General features: G+C 44.4%; 1 protein-coding gene and 1 long non-coding RNA gene across 4 annotated transcripts in view; both read right to left on the bottom strand.

The window, feature by feature from the left end:
- The window catches only part of LOC307224693, a 146,624-nt gene that overhangs the window by 86,842 nt on the left and 38,026 nt on the right, over nucleotides 1-21,756 (bottom strand). The window lies entirely within an intron of this gene.
- FAM184B (family with sequence similarity 184 member B) overlaps nucleotides 1-21,756 on the bottom strand; it is a 78,325-nt gene that overhangs the window by 19,227 nt on the left and 37,342 nt on the right. For 2 of the 3 annotated variants that reach the window (XM_079991518.1, XM_079991519.1), the window contains exons 3-7: nucleotides 18,087-18,222; nucleotides 17,646-17,782; nucleotides 14,463-14,663; nucleotides 7,385-7,495; nucleotides 5,603-5,704 (exon numbers count right to left, since the gene is read on the bottom strand). In XM_079991518.1, the coding sequence (XP_079847644.1) occupies nucleotides 5,603-5,704; nucleotides 7,385-7,495; nucleotides 14,463-14,663; nucleotides 17,646-17,782; nucleotides 18,087-18,222 (687 nt within the window). The remainder of the gene's footprint in view (nucleotides 1-5,602; nucleotides 5,705-7,384; nucleotides 7,496-14,462; nucleotides 14,664-17,645; nucleotides 17,783-18,086; nucleotides 18,223-21,756) is intronic. The other variant, XM_079991520.1, reaches the window with a different exon arrangement.

The raw sequence follows: 21,756 nt of genomic DNA, 5'->3' as shown, positions 1-21,756 counted from the left end.
GGTCTTCATTCCCCTCTCCCTGACACCCCACAGACCAGAATAAAAATGACTGCAACCATCTGACTTGTCAGACACACATGGGTTGACAGAATCAAATGCGGTTTCCTTAATTTAGTCAGGCACATAGCCAAATATTTAGCTTAAAATTACACTGGAAAGAGGTAGGGGAATCATGAACACAAACTAAACACGTAAGTCATCTGAGCCAACATTATCCATCCAATTTCAACCGTCTCGTTGAAAACAATTTTCATTTTTGTTGGGCTGGAGAGACTCACGGATACTTTCACTCAGCGCTATTTTTCTAGAAAAAGAGGTGCCAGAACTCACCACAAATGCTTCCCTTGTTCTCTTATAATGGCAATGATGCCCACCTGAGAAGTGCCAGAACTGAGTTCCAGCTTTGAAAAGCCCTGCTTTTACTATGGTATCCATGCCCAGGATACCAAATCACTTATCACAGGAAACAGAATGGGAAGCCCCAGAGACATGCTTCTTAAGGCTTCGGCGAATGTCCCGTCAAGTTAATCTGTAAGCTCAGGGAAGCTATCCAACCCAACTGAGCAAATTTCAGGCAGCCATCTGTTGACATACCCTTTTCAGACCACGGACCCATCTTTATCCAGTACAGACATCACAGGACCACACTCAATTTTGATGCCCTTAAGTAAGTTGATGTCAGGATCAGGGCAGAGGAGGAGGAGTGGTGAAGACTGCCTCTCCATCCTGACCCTTCAGACGGAGGCAGGGAGAGGGAGAGGAAGATAGTATAGTGTTATGTACTGAGTTGAATAGGATTCAGAATGCAGCAGTCTGATTGGTCCTAGAACAATAGGATTCGGAATGCAGCAGTCTGATTGGTCCACAGGAACCACCCAATCCAGCTCAAGGTGGAAGTGAATCCGCAACCTGATTGGCCTGCAGGAGAATCCTGGAATTAGCCAATCACGTGGGGCCCTTTGTGTAATAATGTATATAAAGCAGACATCCTGGGGGAACTTCCATTCCTCCTCACCACTATGAGCTGAATAAAGAACATGAAATCCACTCTTGACTCTGAGTACAGTGGTACCTCGGGTTACATACGCTTCAGGTTACATACGCTTCAGGTTACAGACTCCGCTAACCCAGAAACAGTACCTTGGGTTAAGAACTTTGCTTCAGGATGAGAACAGAAATCGCGCAGCGGAGGCGTGGCAGCAGCGGGTGGCCCCATTAGCTAAAGTGGTGCTTCAGGTTAAGAACAGTTTCAGGTTAAGAACGGACCTCCAGAACGAATTAAGTACTTAACCTGAGGTACCACTGTATATTTCATATAGATTTACAACAGTGGTTTGCGGGAGGTTACAGCTCAGAGGCAGATAAGGGGGAAAGCCGGGAAATCATGGGAGAGCCAGAACAACACCTGGCTGACACGTTGTCACTAGAAAGCACCCCAGACCCACCATCTCCCATAACCCGGCGAGCCTTAAAAGTAAAGAGCTCAATGACAGAGGGCACTTAGCGGTACCCGTAGAGATGACGACGACAAATGAGGAAGTGGGAGAGAAGAGGGACGGAGATTCACTCAGGACAACGTCATTATCCCAGAAGCTGGGTTCTATAGCCTCTCCCTGTAAAGTTTGAAATAAAAAAGGACCGCGACAAACTTTTTCTTGTCTTTATACTTCCCTGGGCAACCAGCCAGGAGCTGACAGCACCATGACAGTCTATACTGGTATGCTATTACCATAAAACTTTTATTCACTTGTTCATAAATATTATAATTGCAACAGCAGTGAGATTGTTGCCAGACTGGATCCATAGCAAGCATATTCCTATTGGTCTTGGCTAAATTTCCCAGACTAAGCAAGGTTATCCAAGCCACTGTGATTTATTTATTTATTTGAAAACCTATAACCTGCTGTTTCATAAAATACAAGGAGGCTTACAGCAATAAAACCAGTCCGTAAATATCCATAAATATCCAGAGCAGCGCACGGAAACGCTGTTTACCTTCCTGCCAGAGCGGTACCTATTTATCTACTTGCACTTTGACATGCTTTCGAACTGCCAGGTTGGCAGGAGCAGGGACCGAGCAACGGGAGCTCACCCCGTCGCGGGGATTCGAACCGCCAACCTTCTGATCAGCAAGTCCTAGGCTCTGTGGTTTAACCCACAGCACCATCCCTGCCCGGCATTTTTTTCTTCTTCCCCTGTTTGGAGCCACTGTGCAAAAGGCGATATAGAAATAAGCTGCATGTATAAATAAAGCAATGGAACAAATCAAGAAAAGGAAAGATGGTATTTCCTTTTCACTGGCAGTCCCAATTCTGATCACGCAAGAGAAAAACAAACAAATCCAGAGAGGCAGGGGGGCTTATTTCCTTTCAAAATTAGCCTAGAAAGCTGCTGATAGTTGTTACCCTCGTCTGTTTGTGTAGGTGTGAAGCACATAAATGTTAATGCACCCCCTGGGTGTCTCTCCTCCTCCTGAGCTCTGATAATGAAGGAACGGAAGTTGCACAGAATAACTTTAAAGCAAAATGTTAGGGATTAACAGTTCACATTTCCCTCGTTTAAAGGGAAAAAGGCTTTCATCTCAGATCCTGCAAATAAAACATTTATGGAGAATACTGAGCATCTGAACTCCACTTGTGCTTTTGTAGGTTAAGAAGGTACCAGGGGAGGAATCAATGATTGAAAATACTCTGAATGCCAACAGAAAGATCAAATTAGCTGGGTACAAATTAATTGAGCAAGTTCAGCTAAGCCTGGAGGCAGGCAGTGTTAGAGAAATAGCTGCTTGTGGTGCGTTTACTCATTTCACTTTTGTCTCTGGTAAATTGGCTTTGCAGGTTTTTATATGGTTTCAAAAACTTGCAAAGCCTGTTTGACCAGAGGTCTCTGCTTAAAAAGCAGAGACATCACCTTGCCAACAAAGGTCTGTATAGTTAAAGCTATGGTTTTCCCAGTAGTGATGTATGGAAGTGAGAGCTGGACCATAAAGAAGGCTGATCGCCGAAGAATTGATGCTTTTGAATTATGGTGCTGGAGGAGACTCTTGAGAGTCCCATGGACTGCAAGAAGATCAAACCTATCCGTTCTGAAGGAAATCAGCCCTGAGTGCTCACTGGAAGGACAGATCGTGAAGCTGAGGCTCCAATACTTTGGCCACATCATGAGAAGGGAAGACTCCCTGGAAAAGACCCTGATGTTGGGAAAGATTGAGGGAACAAGGAGAAGGGGACGACAGAGGACGAGATGGCTGGACAGTGTTCTCGAAGCTACCAGCATGAGTCTGACCAAACTGTGGGAGGTAGTGGAAGACAGGAGTGCCTGGTGTGCTCTGGTCCATTGGGTTACAAAGAGTCGGACATGACTAAACGACTAAACAACAACAAATGCAAACTGTGCTTTCCCAAAGGCAAATATTTCAATCTAATGGCTCTAACAGGATGTGATGGAAGGCAACAATCTGATCAGCCATGTCTGTAGGCACTGCTAGGTCTCCCAGAGACAACTTATTTCCCCTTAGGAAGCTTCCACACAGCAGTTTACTGTTGATTCATGGCTGCTCACACACACAAGTCACCCAGTGTCTGCATGACATTGTCCTCATCAAAATACCATTCCATATTATTTCCTCACTTCTTCAATGGTTACGGTTTCTGCAGAAATTCAGAAGGTAAAAACAATGATGGAAATGGCACATTTGGATTAAACGGGAGGGGGGGAGAGAATATCAGATGGCATTTTGATGAAGATGTCATCAGCTAGAATAGATGCTGAACAAAACTTTCATGAACGAGAAGTCCACAATAAATGCCATGTGGAAGAACCTAAGGTTGCTAGGATACAACCTGAAGATCAGCTCTACCACTTTGAACGAAATCACTTTATCACTTTAAAACCTGGAGCCATAGATGTTAGAATTGCTGCTCAATGACTGCAGTCATGGGATTTTTGTCTTTCACATGACGGTATATGTTTTGACTCCACATAGTGGGAAGTGACGGAGACAGGATGTTTGTGTTACTGTGTTCCATGAAGTGGGACTATTGTCCTTTGTTCTTTTTCCTCTTTGCTGTCTGATGCTAGAGAGAGGGGGAGCCATGTTGCAGTGCTCCATGTGTGTTTATATGTACATAAAGTAGATTAGCCAAAATGCTGAGTTGCTGAGGTCTGTTATGCAAGCTGCGAAGACTCTGCGGATCCCTAAGTGTGCCGGTGTCTGTTGGCATCTGTCGCTGTGATGTTCGGGCTGAAGAAAGCTTATGAAGCTACCGAATGATTGACCAGGAGGGAGGGAACATGCCAGTCATTATCAGCTCCATCTGGTACGCAGGCTGAGACCCTACCTGCCCGCAGATTGTCTCACCAGAGTGGTGCATGCTCTGGTTATCTCTCACTTGGACTACTGCAATGCACTCTATGTGGTCACCTTTGAAGGTGACCCGGAAACTACAAATAATCCAGAATGCAGCAGCTAGACTGGTGACTGGGAGCGGCCGCCGAGACCATATAACACCGGTCTTGAAAGACCTACACTGGCTCCCAGTACGTTTCCAAGCACAATTCAAAGTGTTGTGCTGACGTTTAAAGCCCTAAACGGCCTCAGTCCAGTGTACCTGAAGGAGCGTCTCCACCTCCATCGTTCCACCCGGACACTGAGGTCCAGTGCCGAGGGCCTTCTGGTGGTTCCCTCGCTGCGAGAAGCCAAGTTACAGGGAACCAGGCAGAGGGCCCTCTCAGTAGTGGCACCCGCCCTGTGGAACGTCCTCCCACCAGATGTCAAAGAGAAAAATAACTACCAAACTTTTAGAAGACATCTGAAGGCAGCCCTGTTTAGAGAAGCTTTTAATGTTTAATAGGTTATTGTATTTTAGTGTTCTGTTGGAAGCCACCCAGAGTGGCTGGGGAAACCCAGCCAGATGGGTGGCGTATAAATAATTGATTATTATTATTATTATTATTATTATTATTATTATTATTATTAGTCTCTGCCAGGGTCCTACTCAAGTGTAGGCTGAACTCCTGACAATAGGTGCAGAGCCTTATTTAGCAGTTTGTTATTGATAAAGCAAGACTCCCAAGTTCCAACCTGGCAATGAAATGGTGCTGATAAGTACAATCCAACCAGACTGAAACTACCTATCTTCCTTTGCTTTCTGACTAGCAAAGCAGTGTTACTTCACACACACAAGAGAAGTCATTAATTACAGCTTCTCCCTCCCTTGCAAAAGGAAACAGAAGCTGACATTTAATTACCCCAAGAGGGTACTCAGGTGACAATAATCCCCTTGTTGGAATCAACAGGAATGCAGGAAAAAACAGGTTGAACTTGCAAACAATAAACTTGTAATAGAAGTTGCCATAGACCTTATAGAATTAATGTGTGAGGGACGATTATGCGAGAATCTTTGCCATAGTGAGAGCACTGCAGAATAGTGTATTGCCAAATTTGTGCTGTGTGGAACCTCCATTTTGATTCCTATTAATTACAGAAAGCAATACTGTGGAAATGCTAACAGGCTCTAGTATGGAAGCAATTTAGGTTACAATATGAAGTCAGAAAAAGCTGGCTTGGCCCTTTAATGACCAACAAATGTCCACCCCTTACCTCCTGTTGCCGCTCATGAGTTTTTCTGGCATGGGATTTAAGAAATTCTGCATATTTGGGGATGTCTCGGTTTTCCCTGATGAAATTCTCTAGCCTTAAAACCTAAATTAGCAAGATAAAAAAGGCACATAACATGGGGAACACACACTGATGCAACATCTGCTTCTCTGATATAATCCTAATTGTTCCAGATGAGGCCCAGTTCACCTCTCATTATGAGCAGGGCAAGCCTGCAAGAGAGGATGCTTTTTATAGTGGAATCCTAACCATATCTACTCAGAAGTAATGCGTACTGATTTTAATGGGGCTTAAAAAGTAAAGGTAAAGGGGCCCCTGACCATTAGGTCCAGTCGTGGCTGACTCTGGGGTTGGCTTTATTGGCCGAGGGAGGCGGCGTACAGCTTCCGGGTCATGTGGCCAGCATGACTAAGCCGCTTCTGGCGAACGAGAGCAGCGCACGGAAACGCCGTTTACCTTCCTGCCGGAGCAGTACCTATTTAAATACAGTGGTGCCTTGCAAGACGAAAAGAATCCATTCCGTGAGTCTCTTCATTTTGCGGTTTTTTCGTCTTGCAAAGCAAGCCCATTAGCGGCTTAGCGGATTAGCGCTATTAGCGGCTTAGCGGATTAGCGCTATTAGCGGCTTAGGGGCTTAGCGGATCAGCTGATAAGCGGCTTAGCGGATCAGCTGATAAGCGGCTTAGCGGCTTAGCGGATCAGCTGATAAGCGGCTTAGCGGCTTAGCGGATCAGCTGATAAGCGGCTTAGCAGCTTAGAAAAAGGGGGGGAGGGGAAAAAACCCGCAGGAACTCGCAAGACATTTTCGTCTTGCGAAGCAAGCCCATAGGAAATTTGTTTTGCGAAGCACCTCCAAAACGGAAAACCCTTTCGTCTAGCGGGTTTTCCGTCTTGCGAGGCATTCGTCTTGCGGGGCACCACTGTACTTGCGCTTTGACGTGCTTTTGAACTGCTAGGTTGGCAGGAGCAGGGACCAAGCAACGGGAGCTCACCCCGTCGCGGGGATTCGAACTGCCAACCTTCTGATCAGCAAGTCCTAGGCTCTGTGGTTTAACCCACAGCGCCATCCGCGTCCCTTTTAATGGGGCTTGCTGCCAGCTAAATAGGACTGCAGCCTGAAATAATGAACATACACATTAGGTGTGAAGCCAAAATTTGGGCTGGTAAAAGCATACCCTCCTGTCCCTTTGTTGCCCAGTCAATAAACCATGGGAGAATCTCCCCTTATCTCTCCTCCCCATCCTCTCCCTGATGCACGCTCTGTTTATGTCAAGGCTTGGTTACCACAAGCAGAAAACAATATAAAATTTGACTTTTGCAAGGAATTCACGTATGATTGGCTGAGAATTGGTGAGAAATGCAGTTCATTTTCCTGGATTGTTCTCCAACCTTCATGGGAGATAAACGGTCAGAGTTTTGTACCTCTGATCATTTTAATAGCAAGAAATAAAACCTCCCAGCCATAAAGTTTTAAAATATACTGGGCAGATGATGCCTTGGAGAGAGCAAACCATTATTCTCTGGATCATATACTGCACAGAGTTGCTGGTACTATTACAGAACCAAGTCATTCTATCAATGAGGACCCTATTTAAATGATGATCAGCATAGTCATTTTTTTCAGGCTATAGTTTCAGGCTATAGTCCTGTGAAGTCCTTCTTGAAGAATAAGTTGAAGCTTATGAATCCCATCAAGAGTTTTTCAGGTAGGAAGAAAAACTAAAATGGCTTGCATGATCACAGATGGATTTATGCTTTACACACCTCCAGAGAACAGTCTTCCAGCTTTCCATTTATTGCTTCTTTTTCCTTTTGTAGCTGTCTTATATCATTCTCATATTTCTTTTTTATTTCCTCTATCTGTATCTGAACCTCCTAAAATTGAAAAATCAAGCGATTGTCATATTTGAGCACTATACAGCAAAACAATGTGTAGAGGCACAGGGAGCAATATTTAATATGTAAAACACACACTCAAAACAGGTACACCGAACCCAAAGGAACGAATAACACTTTTCTCATTTCTTAAATCTGGCATGTGGGAGAACATTAAAAGTATCTGAAATATCCCCATCTTCGCAAGAACACTCCGTCTTCTCAAAAGTGTGTGTGCATTAAGGGATTTTGGTGGGGTGGCTATATTTTTAGATTTTTTTGTGTGTGGCTGCCACCTACCACTCCAAGAATGCCCCTGGGAACAATGCTATACCATGACTTCCCAATGCTAAGAAATAACCTTGAATAAATTAAATAAAATCAGCTGCTGCTGCAGTGAAAACTGACAGGTTTGGGATAAGGCTAGGCCAGGTAGTTTAGGAGCAGTGGCATTCTTGGGAACAAATTTCTCAACCTAAGGATATTAGTTTCTCAAAGCTACCAGCATGAGTTTGACCAAACTGCGGGAGGCAGTGGAAGACAGGAGTGCCTGGCATGCTCTGGTCCATGGGGTCATGAAGAGTCGGACACCACTAAATGACTAAACAACAACAAGGATATTAGTACACTCCCACTTTCACATTCTACAAGATTTCATAGTGTTGCATTTAATAAGATTGCAATCCCTCTTATTAGGGAGCAAACCCCACTGAACTTGCTGGGACTTACATCTGAGTAAACATGCATAAGATTTAGATTTGTCTAGACAAGCCATCAAAAGAGAAGAAAATGGGAAATGCACCAGAACCGTTTTCTCTGAATCATTGAGCTCCCCCCACCCCGAGTAAAACCATTCACACATAGATGAGTATAATTAGGCTTGCCAAGTTGCAACTTCAAATAGAAGCCTGTATTTAACAGGTCAGACTGGTATGTTCTGTAGCAGTGCCCATGCCATAGCATTTGATCTGTAGAAAAAGAAAACTCAAGGTTCAAGTCTGGCTAAAAACCAGGCCACCTTCTGATTTGGAAGTCAATTCCTTTATTCCTCTATCTGTGATAGTTCTTCGCACTTTCCCAGTGGGACACAAAAACCTGCACTTCTCACTTGCCCAGTATACCTGAAGGAGCGTCTCCACCTCCATTGTTCAGCCTGGACACTGAGGTCCAGCTTCGAGGGCCTTCTGGCGGTTCCCTCCTTGAGAGAAGTGAAGTTACAGGGCCTTCTCGGTGGTGGTGCCTGCCCTGTGGAATGCCCTCCCACCAGATGTCAAGGAAATAAACAACTATCCGCCTTTTAGAAGACATCTGAAGACAGCCCTGTTTAGGGAAGTTTTTAATGTTTGATGGTTTATTGTGTTTTTAATATTCTTTTGGGAGCCGCCCAGAGTGGCTGGGGAAACTATTGTTGTTGTTGTTGTTGTTGTTTTTATTATTATTATTATTATTATTATTATTATTATTATTATTATTCATCCAGTCATTCAAGAGTTGATGGGAAGTTCTCCTGCATAAGGTTCCACTGAACTGAGCTGAGCAGAGCTGAGCACGAGGTGTGTGAAAGTGCTAGAGAGGCAGGCACACCTACCCCCTTCCTTCCCATGTGATGCTTGATGCTTCTCCTAGCACTCTGATTTTCTGGGCATACTGCTAAGATATGTATAATACCCAAAGCCAACAAGTATCATAAAGGTAAAGGTAAAGGTAAAGGGACCCCTGACCATTAGGTCCAGTCGTGACCGACTCTGGGGTTGCAGCGCTCATCTCGCTTTATTGGCCAAGGGAGCCGGCGTACAGCTTCCGGGTCATGTGGCCAGCATGACTAAGCTGCTTCTGGCGAACCAGAGCGGCACACGGAAACGCCGTTTGCCTTCTCACCGGAGCGGCACCTATTTATCTACTTGCACTTTGACGTGCTTTCGAACTGCTAGGTTGGCAGGAGCAGGGACCGAGCAACAGGAGCTCACCCCGTCGTGGGGATTCGAACCGCCGACCTTCTGATCAGCAAGTCCTAGGCTCTGTGGTTTAACCCACAGCGCCACCCATGTCCCAAACAAGTATCATGCTACCACACAAATCAGTTATTTAAACTTCTGAGCCCTGAGCTGAATGCCTAGCTCACAGAGTCCTTTGGGAAGCTGCAAAAGCTGAGAGCTCATTTACAGTGGAAAGAGCTGAATGTTCATCTTGTATGAATTGCCTTAGGATATCCCTATTTAGCATACTAGTGAACTTACTCTTCCTGCTTGAACCAACTTGCTGACGGAATACAATATTTCAGCCTGATCTTGAAAGACTATGAATTGGGGAGGGAAGTGGGGAGTGCCGATGACAAGGGCTTCGTCCCTAGTGGAGACCGATAAATTTCAAAGCAGAGCAGTTTAAGATGATTCAGAGCAACCAAGCAAGGCTCTAAGACGTACTGAGCAGAAGCAATAAAAAGGAGAGCCATAACACCCGCAAAGGGAATAAGTGATGAGAAAATTTAGATTTAATCTGAGGATAGCTGCAGTAAGCAACATTTCAAAGTAAGAAATGGGTTTCTTCCCCTAAAAAAACAAAGGTTCCTATTCAGCTAGAAATAATTTGCTCTTGACATTCCTGGATAAAACACAAAGATTCTTATACATAAAACTACCAGGGCTAGAAAACACACAAAAACAACTACCGATGTCTCCAATATCAGAAGCTGAGATTAGGGAAACAATCTCAAATATGGCAAATGGTAAAGCACCTGGGCTAGACTGCTTTCCAGTGGAATGGTATAAAACATATTATCTAAGTGACAGGAGATCAATATATCACTTATATGATGAGATCTTTAGAGAAGGAATCAGCTCAACACTATTTAACCAGGCTTATATTACTGTTATTCCAAAGCCTGGCAAGGACCTAATACAATGTGCCAACAATCGCCCAATTTCTTTGATAAACATTGATACAAAAATCTTAACAACGATATTGGCAAATAGACTGCAAAGAGCAAAATCAACTATTATTGAAAATGACCAAACAGGGTTTATACAGACGAGACAAGCTGCAGATAACATCAGACTGGTAGTGGATTTGATACATTTAAACAGGAAAGGTGAAGATTTAGCTATACAGTGGTACCTCTGGTTGCGAACGGGATCCGTTCCGGAGGCCCATTCACAACATGAAAAGAGTGCAACCTGAAGTGCCGTATCTGCGCAGGGGTGCGGCACGATTTGGCGCTTGTGCGCATGCACGAAGCATGATTTAGCACTTATGTGCATGCGTGAGTGGCGAAACCCGGAAGTAACCCTTTCCGGTACTTCCAGGTCACCGCGGGACGTAACCTGAAAAAAAGTAACATGAAGCAAATGTAACATGTGGTATGACTGTACCAGGGGTAGGCAAACTAAGGCCCGGGGGCCGGATCCAGCCCAATCGCCTTCTCAATCCGGCCTACGGACGGTCCAGGAATCAATGTGTTTTTACATGAGTAGAATGTGTCCTTTTATTTAAAATGCATCTCTGGGTTATTTGTGGAGCCTGCCTGGAAATGACTGGCAGAATACGAGATCAAGGAGAAGAGCAGGTGGAAGAAGATTGGAAGAAGTTTAAAAACTATCTACAAAAACATTGTAAAATTTCTGAATGTTGAGGACACTGAAATGAAACGAAGAGGTTCTAGTGAATAAGATAAATAAGAGTATGAAAGAAGGGATAGATATTGGACGAAAATCTGAACAATATCATATTTGAAGGAATTTTTAAAGGATTAAACTAATAAAAATGAATTTGCTGAATTAAATTTAAAGTGGAATACAAGAAAGGAGGGCGGGTGGAAGTCAGGAAAATAAGGCTATAAAGGATATGAATTTGAAAAGAGCTTTTTTTTCTTTTCTTTTTTATGTTAAATTTTTCTTAAGTCTTCTTAGGTGTGTAATATTGTTTTTTCCCCTCTGTTTTGGTTATGTTTTGATTGTTTTTGTTGCTTGAATGTTGGTGTTTGTTGATGTTTTGATGTTTATTGTTTTATTGTAAAATTAATAAAATATCATTAAATATATATACATATATTTGTGGAGCCTGCCTGGTGTTTTTACATGAGTAGAATGTGTCCTTTTATTTAAAATGCATCTCTTGGTTATTTGTGGAGCCTGCCTGGTGTTTTTACATGAGTAAAATGTGTCCTTTTATTTAAAATGCATCTCTTGGTTATTTGTGGAGCTTGCCTGGTGTTTTTACATGTGTAGAATGTGTCCTTTTATTTAAAATGCATCCATCTCTGGGTTATTTGTGGGGCATAGGAATTCGTACTCCCCCCCCTCCAAAATATAGTCCAGCCCCCCATAAGGTCTGAGGGATGGTGGACCGGCCCACGGCTGAAAAAGGTTGCTGACCCCCAAGTTATACTATGTCTAGATGAAGGGAGCAGGCAGGAGTAGACAGCAAACCAGCCCAGAGGTCATTTGCTCCATCGCCTGAAAAACTTAGGCTGCTGAGACACAGCCTACCTGAATTTCCAAGGTCATTTGCCTAATAGTCCCATCAGTTGACAAGATAGTTCAGTTGTGGAGAGTGGTGCGGATAACGCCAAGGCTGCAGGTTTGATCCTCGTAAGGGACATATTCCTGCATTGCAGGGAGATCAGGGATAGGCAAACTCGGCCCTCCAGATGTTTTGGGACTACAATTCCCATCATCCCTGACCACTGGTCCTGTTAGCTAGGGATGATGGGAGTTGTAGCCCTAAAACATCTGGAGGGCCGAGTTTGCCTGTATCTGGACCCTCAGGGTTCGTTCCAGCTCTACAATTCTATGATTCTAGTCAGCAAACCACAAACACCCAACGGAAGCCAGAAAGACCCAGCCAAGGGAAAAAACCCCAATAGCCAAATATCAGTACACGTTTGTAAAAAAAACAACCCCTATGGCGTGTAAGGTGCAGAAACCCGTTATGGACTCTTGAGACAAATCCACAGCTGGACTTGTGGTAGGGCAGACTTTGATTAATGGCTAGTCCCTGTTCCAATGCACGTGAAAGCAGAATACTGCCCAGACTGACACTTCCCTCTGTGTGATTAATTTCTGTAGCCACCGGGTGCTGGAGAAAGCCCATGGCTTCAGTTAAAGCACACTGCAAACTCCTACCTAGCATTTCTGCATGAATGTTGGAGTTACCAGGGCAACCAGTTTGGAATAAGTGGAAAGAAAGTCGACCTGGCTGGCTGGGAATGAACTATGGATATAGGCATCAGCTCACTTTGATCACACTTTGCAGCTGGTTGGCCAGAGATTTCTGCGCAGTTGGACAACAATCTTGCAGTGGCATATGTAGAGAGAGACCAGGGCTACAGTACAACTTTCCACTATTACTTATGTATTGTACATGTACTGAACTCACAAAAAAAAAAAAAAATGCCATTCCAATACAGAAAGCTCTACATCACGTAAGACCAAGATTTCTAAATCCCCTCTGACAAAACCACCACCAGCATCAGTATTACTAGGTGGGAAAAGCTTCTGGGTATATAAAGTGGGTTTGCCTGTTGGTGAACCAAGAAGAGGGAGCTGACAAGGCAAATCTCTGTGGGGACCACTAAAACAGCCCATCCAACACTGACTAATTTCATTTTCAATAATGATGATGATTTGTTAACCCCAGGCACTCGGGCGGCTTCCAACATCTATAAAAACATAATAAAGCATTAAACATTAAAAAACTTCCCTATACAATTGCTGCCTTCAGATGTCTTCTAAAGGTTGAATAGTTACTCATCTCTTTCCCAAGAACTAGGGGACACTTCTGGTGGGGAATATATTCAATTCTTCATGAGTTTCTACTTTTGGCTTGGTCTCCACGGCAGATGACAATAACAGATTTAAAGATTCAGGGCCTGGGCCCCACAGACAGAAATAGGCATCACATTTGTGTATGCTAAAATATAGACATATATAGATGCAAATTTAAAACTTAAATGTCACCAGCCAACTCATTTCCCATTCAAATCTCTCCAGACCAATTTTTCAATTACTTTGCATCCCACTTCAGATCATCTCCAATTAGTTTCCCAGCAGATCTTTCCCTCAATCAATTACATTCCCCATCAATTTCCCATATTAATTACCCCCCCCCAATAACTTCCAGGTGTCTTAAATTCACTTATTTCCCCAAATAAACAGCATAACCCAGATCTTCTTTCAATTCAGGTCCTGTCCCTCCGCCATTTATTATCTATCTGGAACCACTTAGGACACTCGAGGCAAGAAGGGGGCCTGTGAATAAGGGCAAGCCAGGGCTGGCCCAAGACATTTTGCCACCTGAGGCAAACCACAAAATGGTGTCGCCTCCTATCCATAGAAGAAGAAGTGAGTGAAGATCTACAAGAGGAACAAGAGAGGAATAAATATCTACATTGGGATTTCTGCTCTTGGGGATCCTGCGGCCTGAGGCAGTCGCCTCACCTTGCCCCATGCATGGGCCGGCCCTGGGGCAAGCCTCTCTTGCTGCTTATGCTGAAGAGGAAGGAGCTAAAGAACCCTTTGCCCCATCCAAGGGCAAGTCAGTGCTGCCACTTCCTCGCTTCTTGTTTTGAAAAACAAGCCAGGAGGATCATACCAGGCTTGAAAAAGCAAGGACCCTAAAACCTGTAGTTTGGAGCACACATTTCCAATCTGCATTGTTTGTTGCGGCAGCGATTACATTAATCACTGCACTGTCATGACGAGAAGCACGGGCGAGCAACAGCAATGCCGGGAATACAAGAATCCTGTCAAGGGTAAGCTAACCTTCCTTCCTTCCTCTCTTGCAAAAGCTTTCATTTCATAGGAAAACATCAGCTCAGCTCCTTTTTTAAAAAAGAAAAACACAGCAATAAAATCCTCGTTGTGATTTAAAGCTCCCCGTCTAGTAAGAACAATTTAAATGATGTCACCATGACTAAAGAGATTTAAAGGAACAGATGAATCACAGCACACTATTAATAGAACAATCCCACCTTGTGCAGTTTTTTTCTCTCGGCGTCCATGGAGGCTTGGGCTGATTTGATTTCAAGGCTGTGCTTCTTCACAAGGTCTTCCAGACCTTTCACCAGCTGTGCTTTCAAACGAATCTTCTCCTCGCCTGGCTCGTGTTTGCTTTTGCGGAACTCTTCCCTCTGCTGCGGCTTAACGGCGGCTTTTTCCAAACCTGCCGTTACCTGGAGTGACAAGGCGCAGCCACATCAATTAAAGTGACCACAGAGAAAGGCCAAAGGGTTAACTCAAGGAATAAAGCAAATGCACACATATAAATGCAAGCTATGCAGGTAAACATTTATCAACATAGGGGAGGCTATTGAAGACAGGCAATTAAATAAGAGACACTACAACTAAAGCAAGAGGTTTTAAAGCATACATTGGGGTGAGATTGGAATACAGTGGTACCTCAGGTTACATACGCTTCAGGTTATGTACACTTCAGGTTACAGACTCTGCTAACCCAGAAATAGTACCTCGGGTTAAGAACTATGCTTCAGGATGAGAACAGAAATTGTGCTCTGGCGGCGCAGCAGCAGCAGGAGGCCCCATTAGCTAAAGTGGTGCTTCAGGTTAAGAACAGTTTCAGGTTAAGAATGGACCTCCGGAACGGACCTCCGGAACTGTACAGTGGTACCTTGGGTTAAGAACTTAATTCATTCTGGAGGTCCGTTCTTAACCTGAGGTACCACTTTAGCTAATGGGGCCTCCTGCTGCTACCGCTGCACGATTTCTGTTCGCATCCTGAAGCAAAGTTCTTAACCCGAGGTACTTTTTCTGGGTTAGCGGAGTCTGTAACCTGAAGCGTCTGTAACCTGAGGTACCACTGTATACAGATAGATCTCAGGGTGATTTGCAGGAGATTGCCAAGTGTTCCTGATTCCCAATCGTTTAACAGCAGCAAGAAAATTATTTCCATCACCTAAGTGAGGCTGCTGGAATGAAGGGAGCCAACCAAGGACAGCCCTCTGTTTGAAAGGACTGCGAGCTCAGCTTAGTTCTGGTACTGGCAACCAATTCCTAGCTCTTTCACTCTAACTTTCACCCCAAAAACAGAAAAGCAGATCCAACAAGCTGGAAGTCTGCACACCCCTAAACATCAAAGGGGAGAAATGTCTGCAGAAAGCTGGACTGTCACAAACTAGACCAGAACCCTTGTTCCTGATGTGCTAGCACGCCACATGTAGGTGGAAGGCACCGGTAGTCTCGAGATGGAGATAATAATTTATAATAATAACAGTTTATTATTTATATCCCACCCATCTGGCGGGGTTTCCCCAGCCACTCTGGGCAGTTCCCGATAAAACATCAAACATCAAACATTAAAAATTTCCCTAAACAGGGTTCCCTTCAGATGTCTTCTAAAAGTCGGATTGTTGTTTATTTCCTTGACATCTGATGGGAGGGCTTTCCACAGGACGGGCGCCACTACCGAGAAGGCCCTGTAACTTCACGTCTCTCGGGGAGGGAAGCGCCAGAAGGCCCTCGGAGCTGAACCTCAGTGTCCAGGCTAAACGATGGGGGTGGATATGCTCCTTCAGGTATACGGAGCTGGACCTCAGATAATTCCAGCTACAGCATCAATACTTTACTCCTTAAGCCATCATATTTAAACCATAGTGGCTTGCCAGTAGAGGAAGCCACTAGACCAGGGGAAGCCAACATCAATAACAAAATGGAGCCCAAGGGCATCAGAACATTCCAGAAGTGCAGAAAGAACTTGGGCACTTCCAGGTGGTTGCTAATTTTGATGGGATTCAGCCACATGCCAGCAAATTCATGTCTTGCAATTACGAGTTGGTTTGGAGATCTTGTGCCACAAACCCACTCCCACCACTTTTTACAATGAGGAAGGTGGCAGGGAAATGTATTTAAAAGGTAAAGGGACCCCTGACCATTAGGTCCAGTCGTGGCCGACTCTGGGGTTGGGGCGCTCATCTCGCTTTATTGGCCGAGGGAGCCGGCGTATAGCTTCCGGGTCATGTGGCCAGCATGACTAAATCGCTTCTGGCGAACCAGAGCAGCGCACGGAAACACCGTTTACCTTCCTGCCGGAGCGGTACCTATTTATCTACTTGCACTTTGATGTGCTTTTGAACTGCTAGGTTGGCAGGAGCTGGGACCGAACAACGGGAGCTCACCCCGTCGTGGGGATTCGAACCGCCGACCTTCTGATCGGCAAGTCCTAGGCTCTGTGGTTTAACCCACAGCGCCACCCACGTCCCACGAAATGTATTTACTTTATTTTTAAATTTGTATACCGCTCTTCATCCGAAGGTCACAGGGTGGTTCACAACATTAAAATACAAAGTAAGAACACAAAACACGTAACAAATAAGCAAAAACGAACCAATAACCCCCATCTTACAAACACATTTGAATGGCCATGGGTTGCTTAATCAGCCATCGGCCTAGATGTAGAGAAACACTTTTGCCTGGTTCCTGAAGATATGGAATGAGCAGGCGAGCCTCTTTAGACAGAAAACATCCCTAGGGAGATCATTCTGAAGGCAGCCCTGTTTAGGGAAGCTTTTAATGTTTAACAGACCACTGTATTTTAATATTTGGTTGGAAGCCGCCCAGAGTGGCTGGGAAAACCCAACCAGATGGGCGGGGTATAAATAATAAATTCTTATTCTTATTATTCCACAAAGAGGGAGCCACTGTAGAAAAGGCCTGTTCTTGTCATGAAGTGGGTATGAAAAAGGGTTGTTGGGCCCTTTTGCAGACCAGCTCCAATGAACCATGAGCAATTTACCTGGAAATGGAAGGAACGGCTTCCAGTTAACTTAGTCTGTCTGAAATATACTCAGAGTCGAGAGTTGATTTCATGCTCTTTATTCAGCTCATAGTGGTGAGGAGGAATGGAAGTTCCCCCAGAATGTCTGCTTTATATACATTATTTACACAATGGGCCTCACGTGATTGGCTAATTCCGGGATTCTCCTGTAAGCCAATCAGGTTGCGGATTCGCTTCCACCTGAAGCTGGATTGGGTGGCTCCTGTGGACCAATCAGACTGCTGCATTCTGAATCCTATTGTTCTAGGACCAATCAGACTGCTGCAATTTGGATCCTATTCAACTCAGTACATAACACTATCAAACTGCATCGTCATGTAGAACTTCATCTGCATAAAGTAGGAGAGATGTGAAGGCTATGCACCTGAATGTCTCCACCATCTTGCTTGCCTTGGCTCTGTTTGTTGGACACTGCTTGCTGAAAAGGTAAGATCTGATTCTTTAGTTCCTCCGCTTCGCTCCTGGTCTTGCTTTGGGAGTTCTGCACCGTTTCCATTGCTTCTGTGAATGTGAAAAATGCCATGTGATGTGCTGAGATTTTCATGTGCATGATGAAGAGGATGAATGTATTTAAAAGTGTTGCATTCACATAGTTCATTAAGGGCTGTTGCTGTGAGACCTGTAAGGCGAGGCCAGTATTATTATTCTCATGTTGCAGTTGGGACAGAAGCAGGGAGGGCAGCAGCATACATAACAAACCTACATACAAAATTCATAGCTGGGGTCATATTTGAACTGGGAATTTCCAAGTTCACGTTCATAAATGTTCTGCTTCTGCATCTCCCTGCACGGAAGCAAGTCCTACCTGTTTTATGCAGTATTTCATTTTCTTGCAACAGAAGCCTCTCTTTGGCAATAATCAGCTCCTCCTCCAGTGCTTTTGTGAGACTTTTTGCCTCCTTAGTTGTTTGATGAGCCTCCTTGAGCCGAATTTCCAGGTCCTGTAAATGCACCACACAATTACAAACTTAAGACTGCTGTTTTTGCTTTAAAAATAATAATTTCCATTATCTGGAAGCACCCCAGTTGTCAATGAATTACTTTCCTTCTTGATAATGAACCATTTGCACTTTCTGTTCAGGGCAGCAGCCCACAAGATTTCTCGTCTTGGAATATGGCGGTGGATTTGTTAGGAACTATTTGTTGAATGGTTACTTTAAATGTAAAGGTTCATCACTGTTCCACCTAATGTGTATGTCTTTAAGGGGCCAGAGCAAGGGCCAGAACAAGATAACGAGACCCAGCTTTACAGCTGTGAAACATAGCAGGTGCTGCTGAGTTGCATTGATTAAGGTGTGTCAGCATTTGCATGTAGTATATAAGGAGCAGCACCTAGCTCTCCCATTACCCTGGGGGTTGGGTCTGGTTTGTTGTTAATGTATTCAGTGTATAAGGAGTTTTTTTTTTTGGTAATTAAAACCTTGTTTAAGTTATTTTTGAGTCCCTTTCTTTTTAATGCGTGGTCTCCCCAGCAAGCTCTCTGCAGCGCTACCATACTGCAAATAGCCAACACTATTACCCTAATCAGGGATGCAGGTGGCGCTGTGGGTTAAACGTTTTTTCATACTGCTAGGTTGGCAGGAGCAGGGACCGAGCAACAGGGGCTCACCCCGTCGTACGGATTCGAACCACTGACCTTCTGATTGGCAAGCCCTAGGCTCTGTGGTTTAGACCACAGCGCCACCCGTGTCCCTTCAGGGGTCCCTTTACCTTTGCCTTTATTACCCTAATCAATTGTAAAAGGGCTTATGTGATGAGAGCAGGGATTTGCTCACAAGCTCCACCCTTTCAATGCTTCAGTCCCACCCCTCTCCACCTGCTGAAGAGTAACGGTCTGGAGGGGTGTGTGTGTACAAAACCAGCTAAATGGTGCATTTCCCTGTGGGCGCTTGCTTGATCTGTGCAAGTACTGTAGGATTTTGCCCTGACAAGTGTGATGCATCCAACCTCTCTCACACACATTACAAGGAAGTATTGCAGATACACAGACAGGCAGACAGAGTCAAGCTAGATGTGAAGGCTAATACGTTTAACATTCAGGTGCTCGTCTTCTTTTTAAAGTGGCTTATAATTATTGGGATTGCAGCAGGAGTAATGTGGGAACTTAACACTTTCCTCCATAGCTGCAGTCCAGGCAAAAAAGGTAAAAGGTAAAAGGACCCCTGGATGGTTAAGTCCAGTCAAAGGCGACTATGGGCTTGCGGTGCTCATCTCGCTTTCAGGCCACAAACAGCTTTCCAGGTTATGTGGCCAGCATCACTAAACTGCTTCTGGCACAACGGAACACCGTGACAGAAACCAGAGCGCGGAGAAATGCCATTTACCTTCCCACCACAGCGGTACCTATTTATCTACTCGCACTGGCGTGATTTCGAATTGCTAGGTTGGCAGGAGCTAGGACAGAGCAACGGGAGCTTAGGCCATCGCGGGGATCCGAACCGCTGACCTTCTGATCGGCAACCCCAAGAGGCTCAGTGGTATAGACCACAGCGCCACCCGCTTCCTTTACCTTTTACCAGGCAAAAACCCTCTACTGCAGTAGGTATTTGGTTTAGGGCAAAATCCGGCACAAACGGATTCCGTCCCAGTGCTTTCTGGTGGTCCTCACTTCACAGCTGATCACTTGGGAGCTATCAACAACCAACATCATCATCTGTGTTTTAGCATCATGATAGGAAGTACGATAAGTAGAACACTTAGCATCTGTAGAGCACTTTAGAGTGCTCCAAGGTGGTTTGCTGAAATTTTCTCAGCAAGCCTTACCATCTTTACAAGGTAGGCTGGTATCGTTATGCCTATTTTGCAGGGAAAGGTGCTAGGGTAATATGGCTTGCCAAAGCCATTGAGTGAATTTTAAGCACATATGAGTTTTGAATCAGGGGTTTTCTAGCTGCCACTCTTAGCCACTCAATACATCAGCTTAGCAATTAATAATAATTATTCATTTGCAACAAGAATGTGCCTTTCAGTCACCTTTCTCTAACAACTTCATATTCACATGAAGGAAAACACATCCGGAAAATCGTGGAAATGTGTCAGTCCTCTCTCTATAACTTTGCCTTAAGAATTAATTAATGATCCCAAGAAACACCCCTTTCATTTCATCCTTTCATCCTACGTAAATTTTTGGGGGAACAAAATCTCATGCTACTCAAAGAAGTTTCTGCCAACTGAGAATTCCGCCCTAAGCAAAATAAGCTTTCATAAGAAATCAAAAGAAGCTTCCATGATAAATGTGTAAAGTATGTTCCTTTTGTTCGCGTTGTCCACATTTTTTTCTGGAGAATGGCTGCTTTCTTTTGACACCCCGTGTTAGCTTGTGAATTGGAATAAAATAGGAAGTTTCTAGTTATTTCAGTTGTGTAGTGTTGTTTTCCACTATTGGAAAGCTAGCTGTTGGGACAGAGCTTTCTAGCATAGTCAATTCTCTGCAAGATTTATTCAATCAATAACAAATACATATGGCACACTTTTCAAGGCGGGGGCAACACAGCAGACACTGCCCCCCCCCGCCCCTGACAGTATAAAGCCTTCACTTGACTAAATCGCAAATGCCTAAAGCAACCTGCTCATGTATAGACACAATTAGCACGTGCACAATTTATGTTTTTGTATTGTAGATTTTAAATTCCCAAGAATACCGCCTTGAAATCCATTTGTTGATGAAGATATGGTTGATTAATTAGTAATAAACAAGAAAAATGTCAATCGTAATGGCAACTGGGTTGTGCGCCTGCGAGGAAGAAAGTAAAGGATGAGTGCTACTTAGATGGCTTTTAAAGCAGATGACACAAATCCATTAAACTGTTCCCATTCCATCAGCCCCAGCCAGCATGTGCCATGCCTTGAGGCTGATGGCAGCTGGAAGGCTGCACTAAAATATGATGCAAGTGGGCAAGAAGAATATAACTCTGTGGTTTTGCACAGGCCCAGCATCTAATTTAAAACCAGACCCTGAGCCACCAGGCATGCCGTATCACCACTCGAGAGATCTGGAGTCCAGCTGAGTGCTGCTTGTGGTGTGCTAACCCCATGGATAGTAAATGAGGGCCTGATGCAACAAAAACAGGTAGCGCCCAGCACCACATCATTTAAATCAAGCCCATAAAGCTTTGCAGGTGGAAAAGAATGTAGATTTCCATCCATTTTTCAAACCCCACTTACTACAAGTTCATGCGCCCAGCCAGTGCCAAACTACACATTACTCTTAATGTGCAGCTTGTAGTTACCGTATTTTTCGCTCTGTAAGATGCACCTTTTCCCTCCTAAAAAGTAAGGGGAAATGTGTGTGCGTCTTATGGGGTGAATGCAGGCTTCACACGGCTATCCCAGAAGCCAGAACAGCAAGAGGGATTGCTGCTTTCACTGTGCAGCGATCTCTCTTGCTGTTCCGGCTTCTGGGATTCAGAATATTTTTTTTCTTGTTTTCCTCCTCCAAAAACTAGGTGCATCTTATGGTCTGGTGCGTCTTGTAG

This window comes from Podarcis cretensis (assembly GCF_951804945.1).
Source record: "Podarcis cretensis genome assembly, chromosome: 9".
In the NCBI taxonomy this organism is placed as follows: Eukaryota; Metazoa; Chordata; class Lepidosauria; order Squamata; family Lacertidae; genus Podarcis; species Podarcis cretensis.
This window is presented reverse-complemented; position numbering and strand designations above follow the sequence as displayed.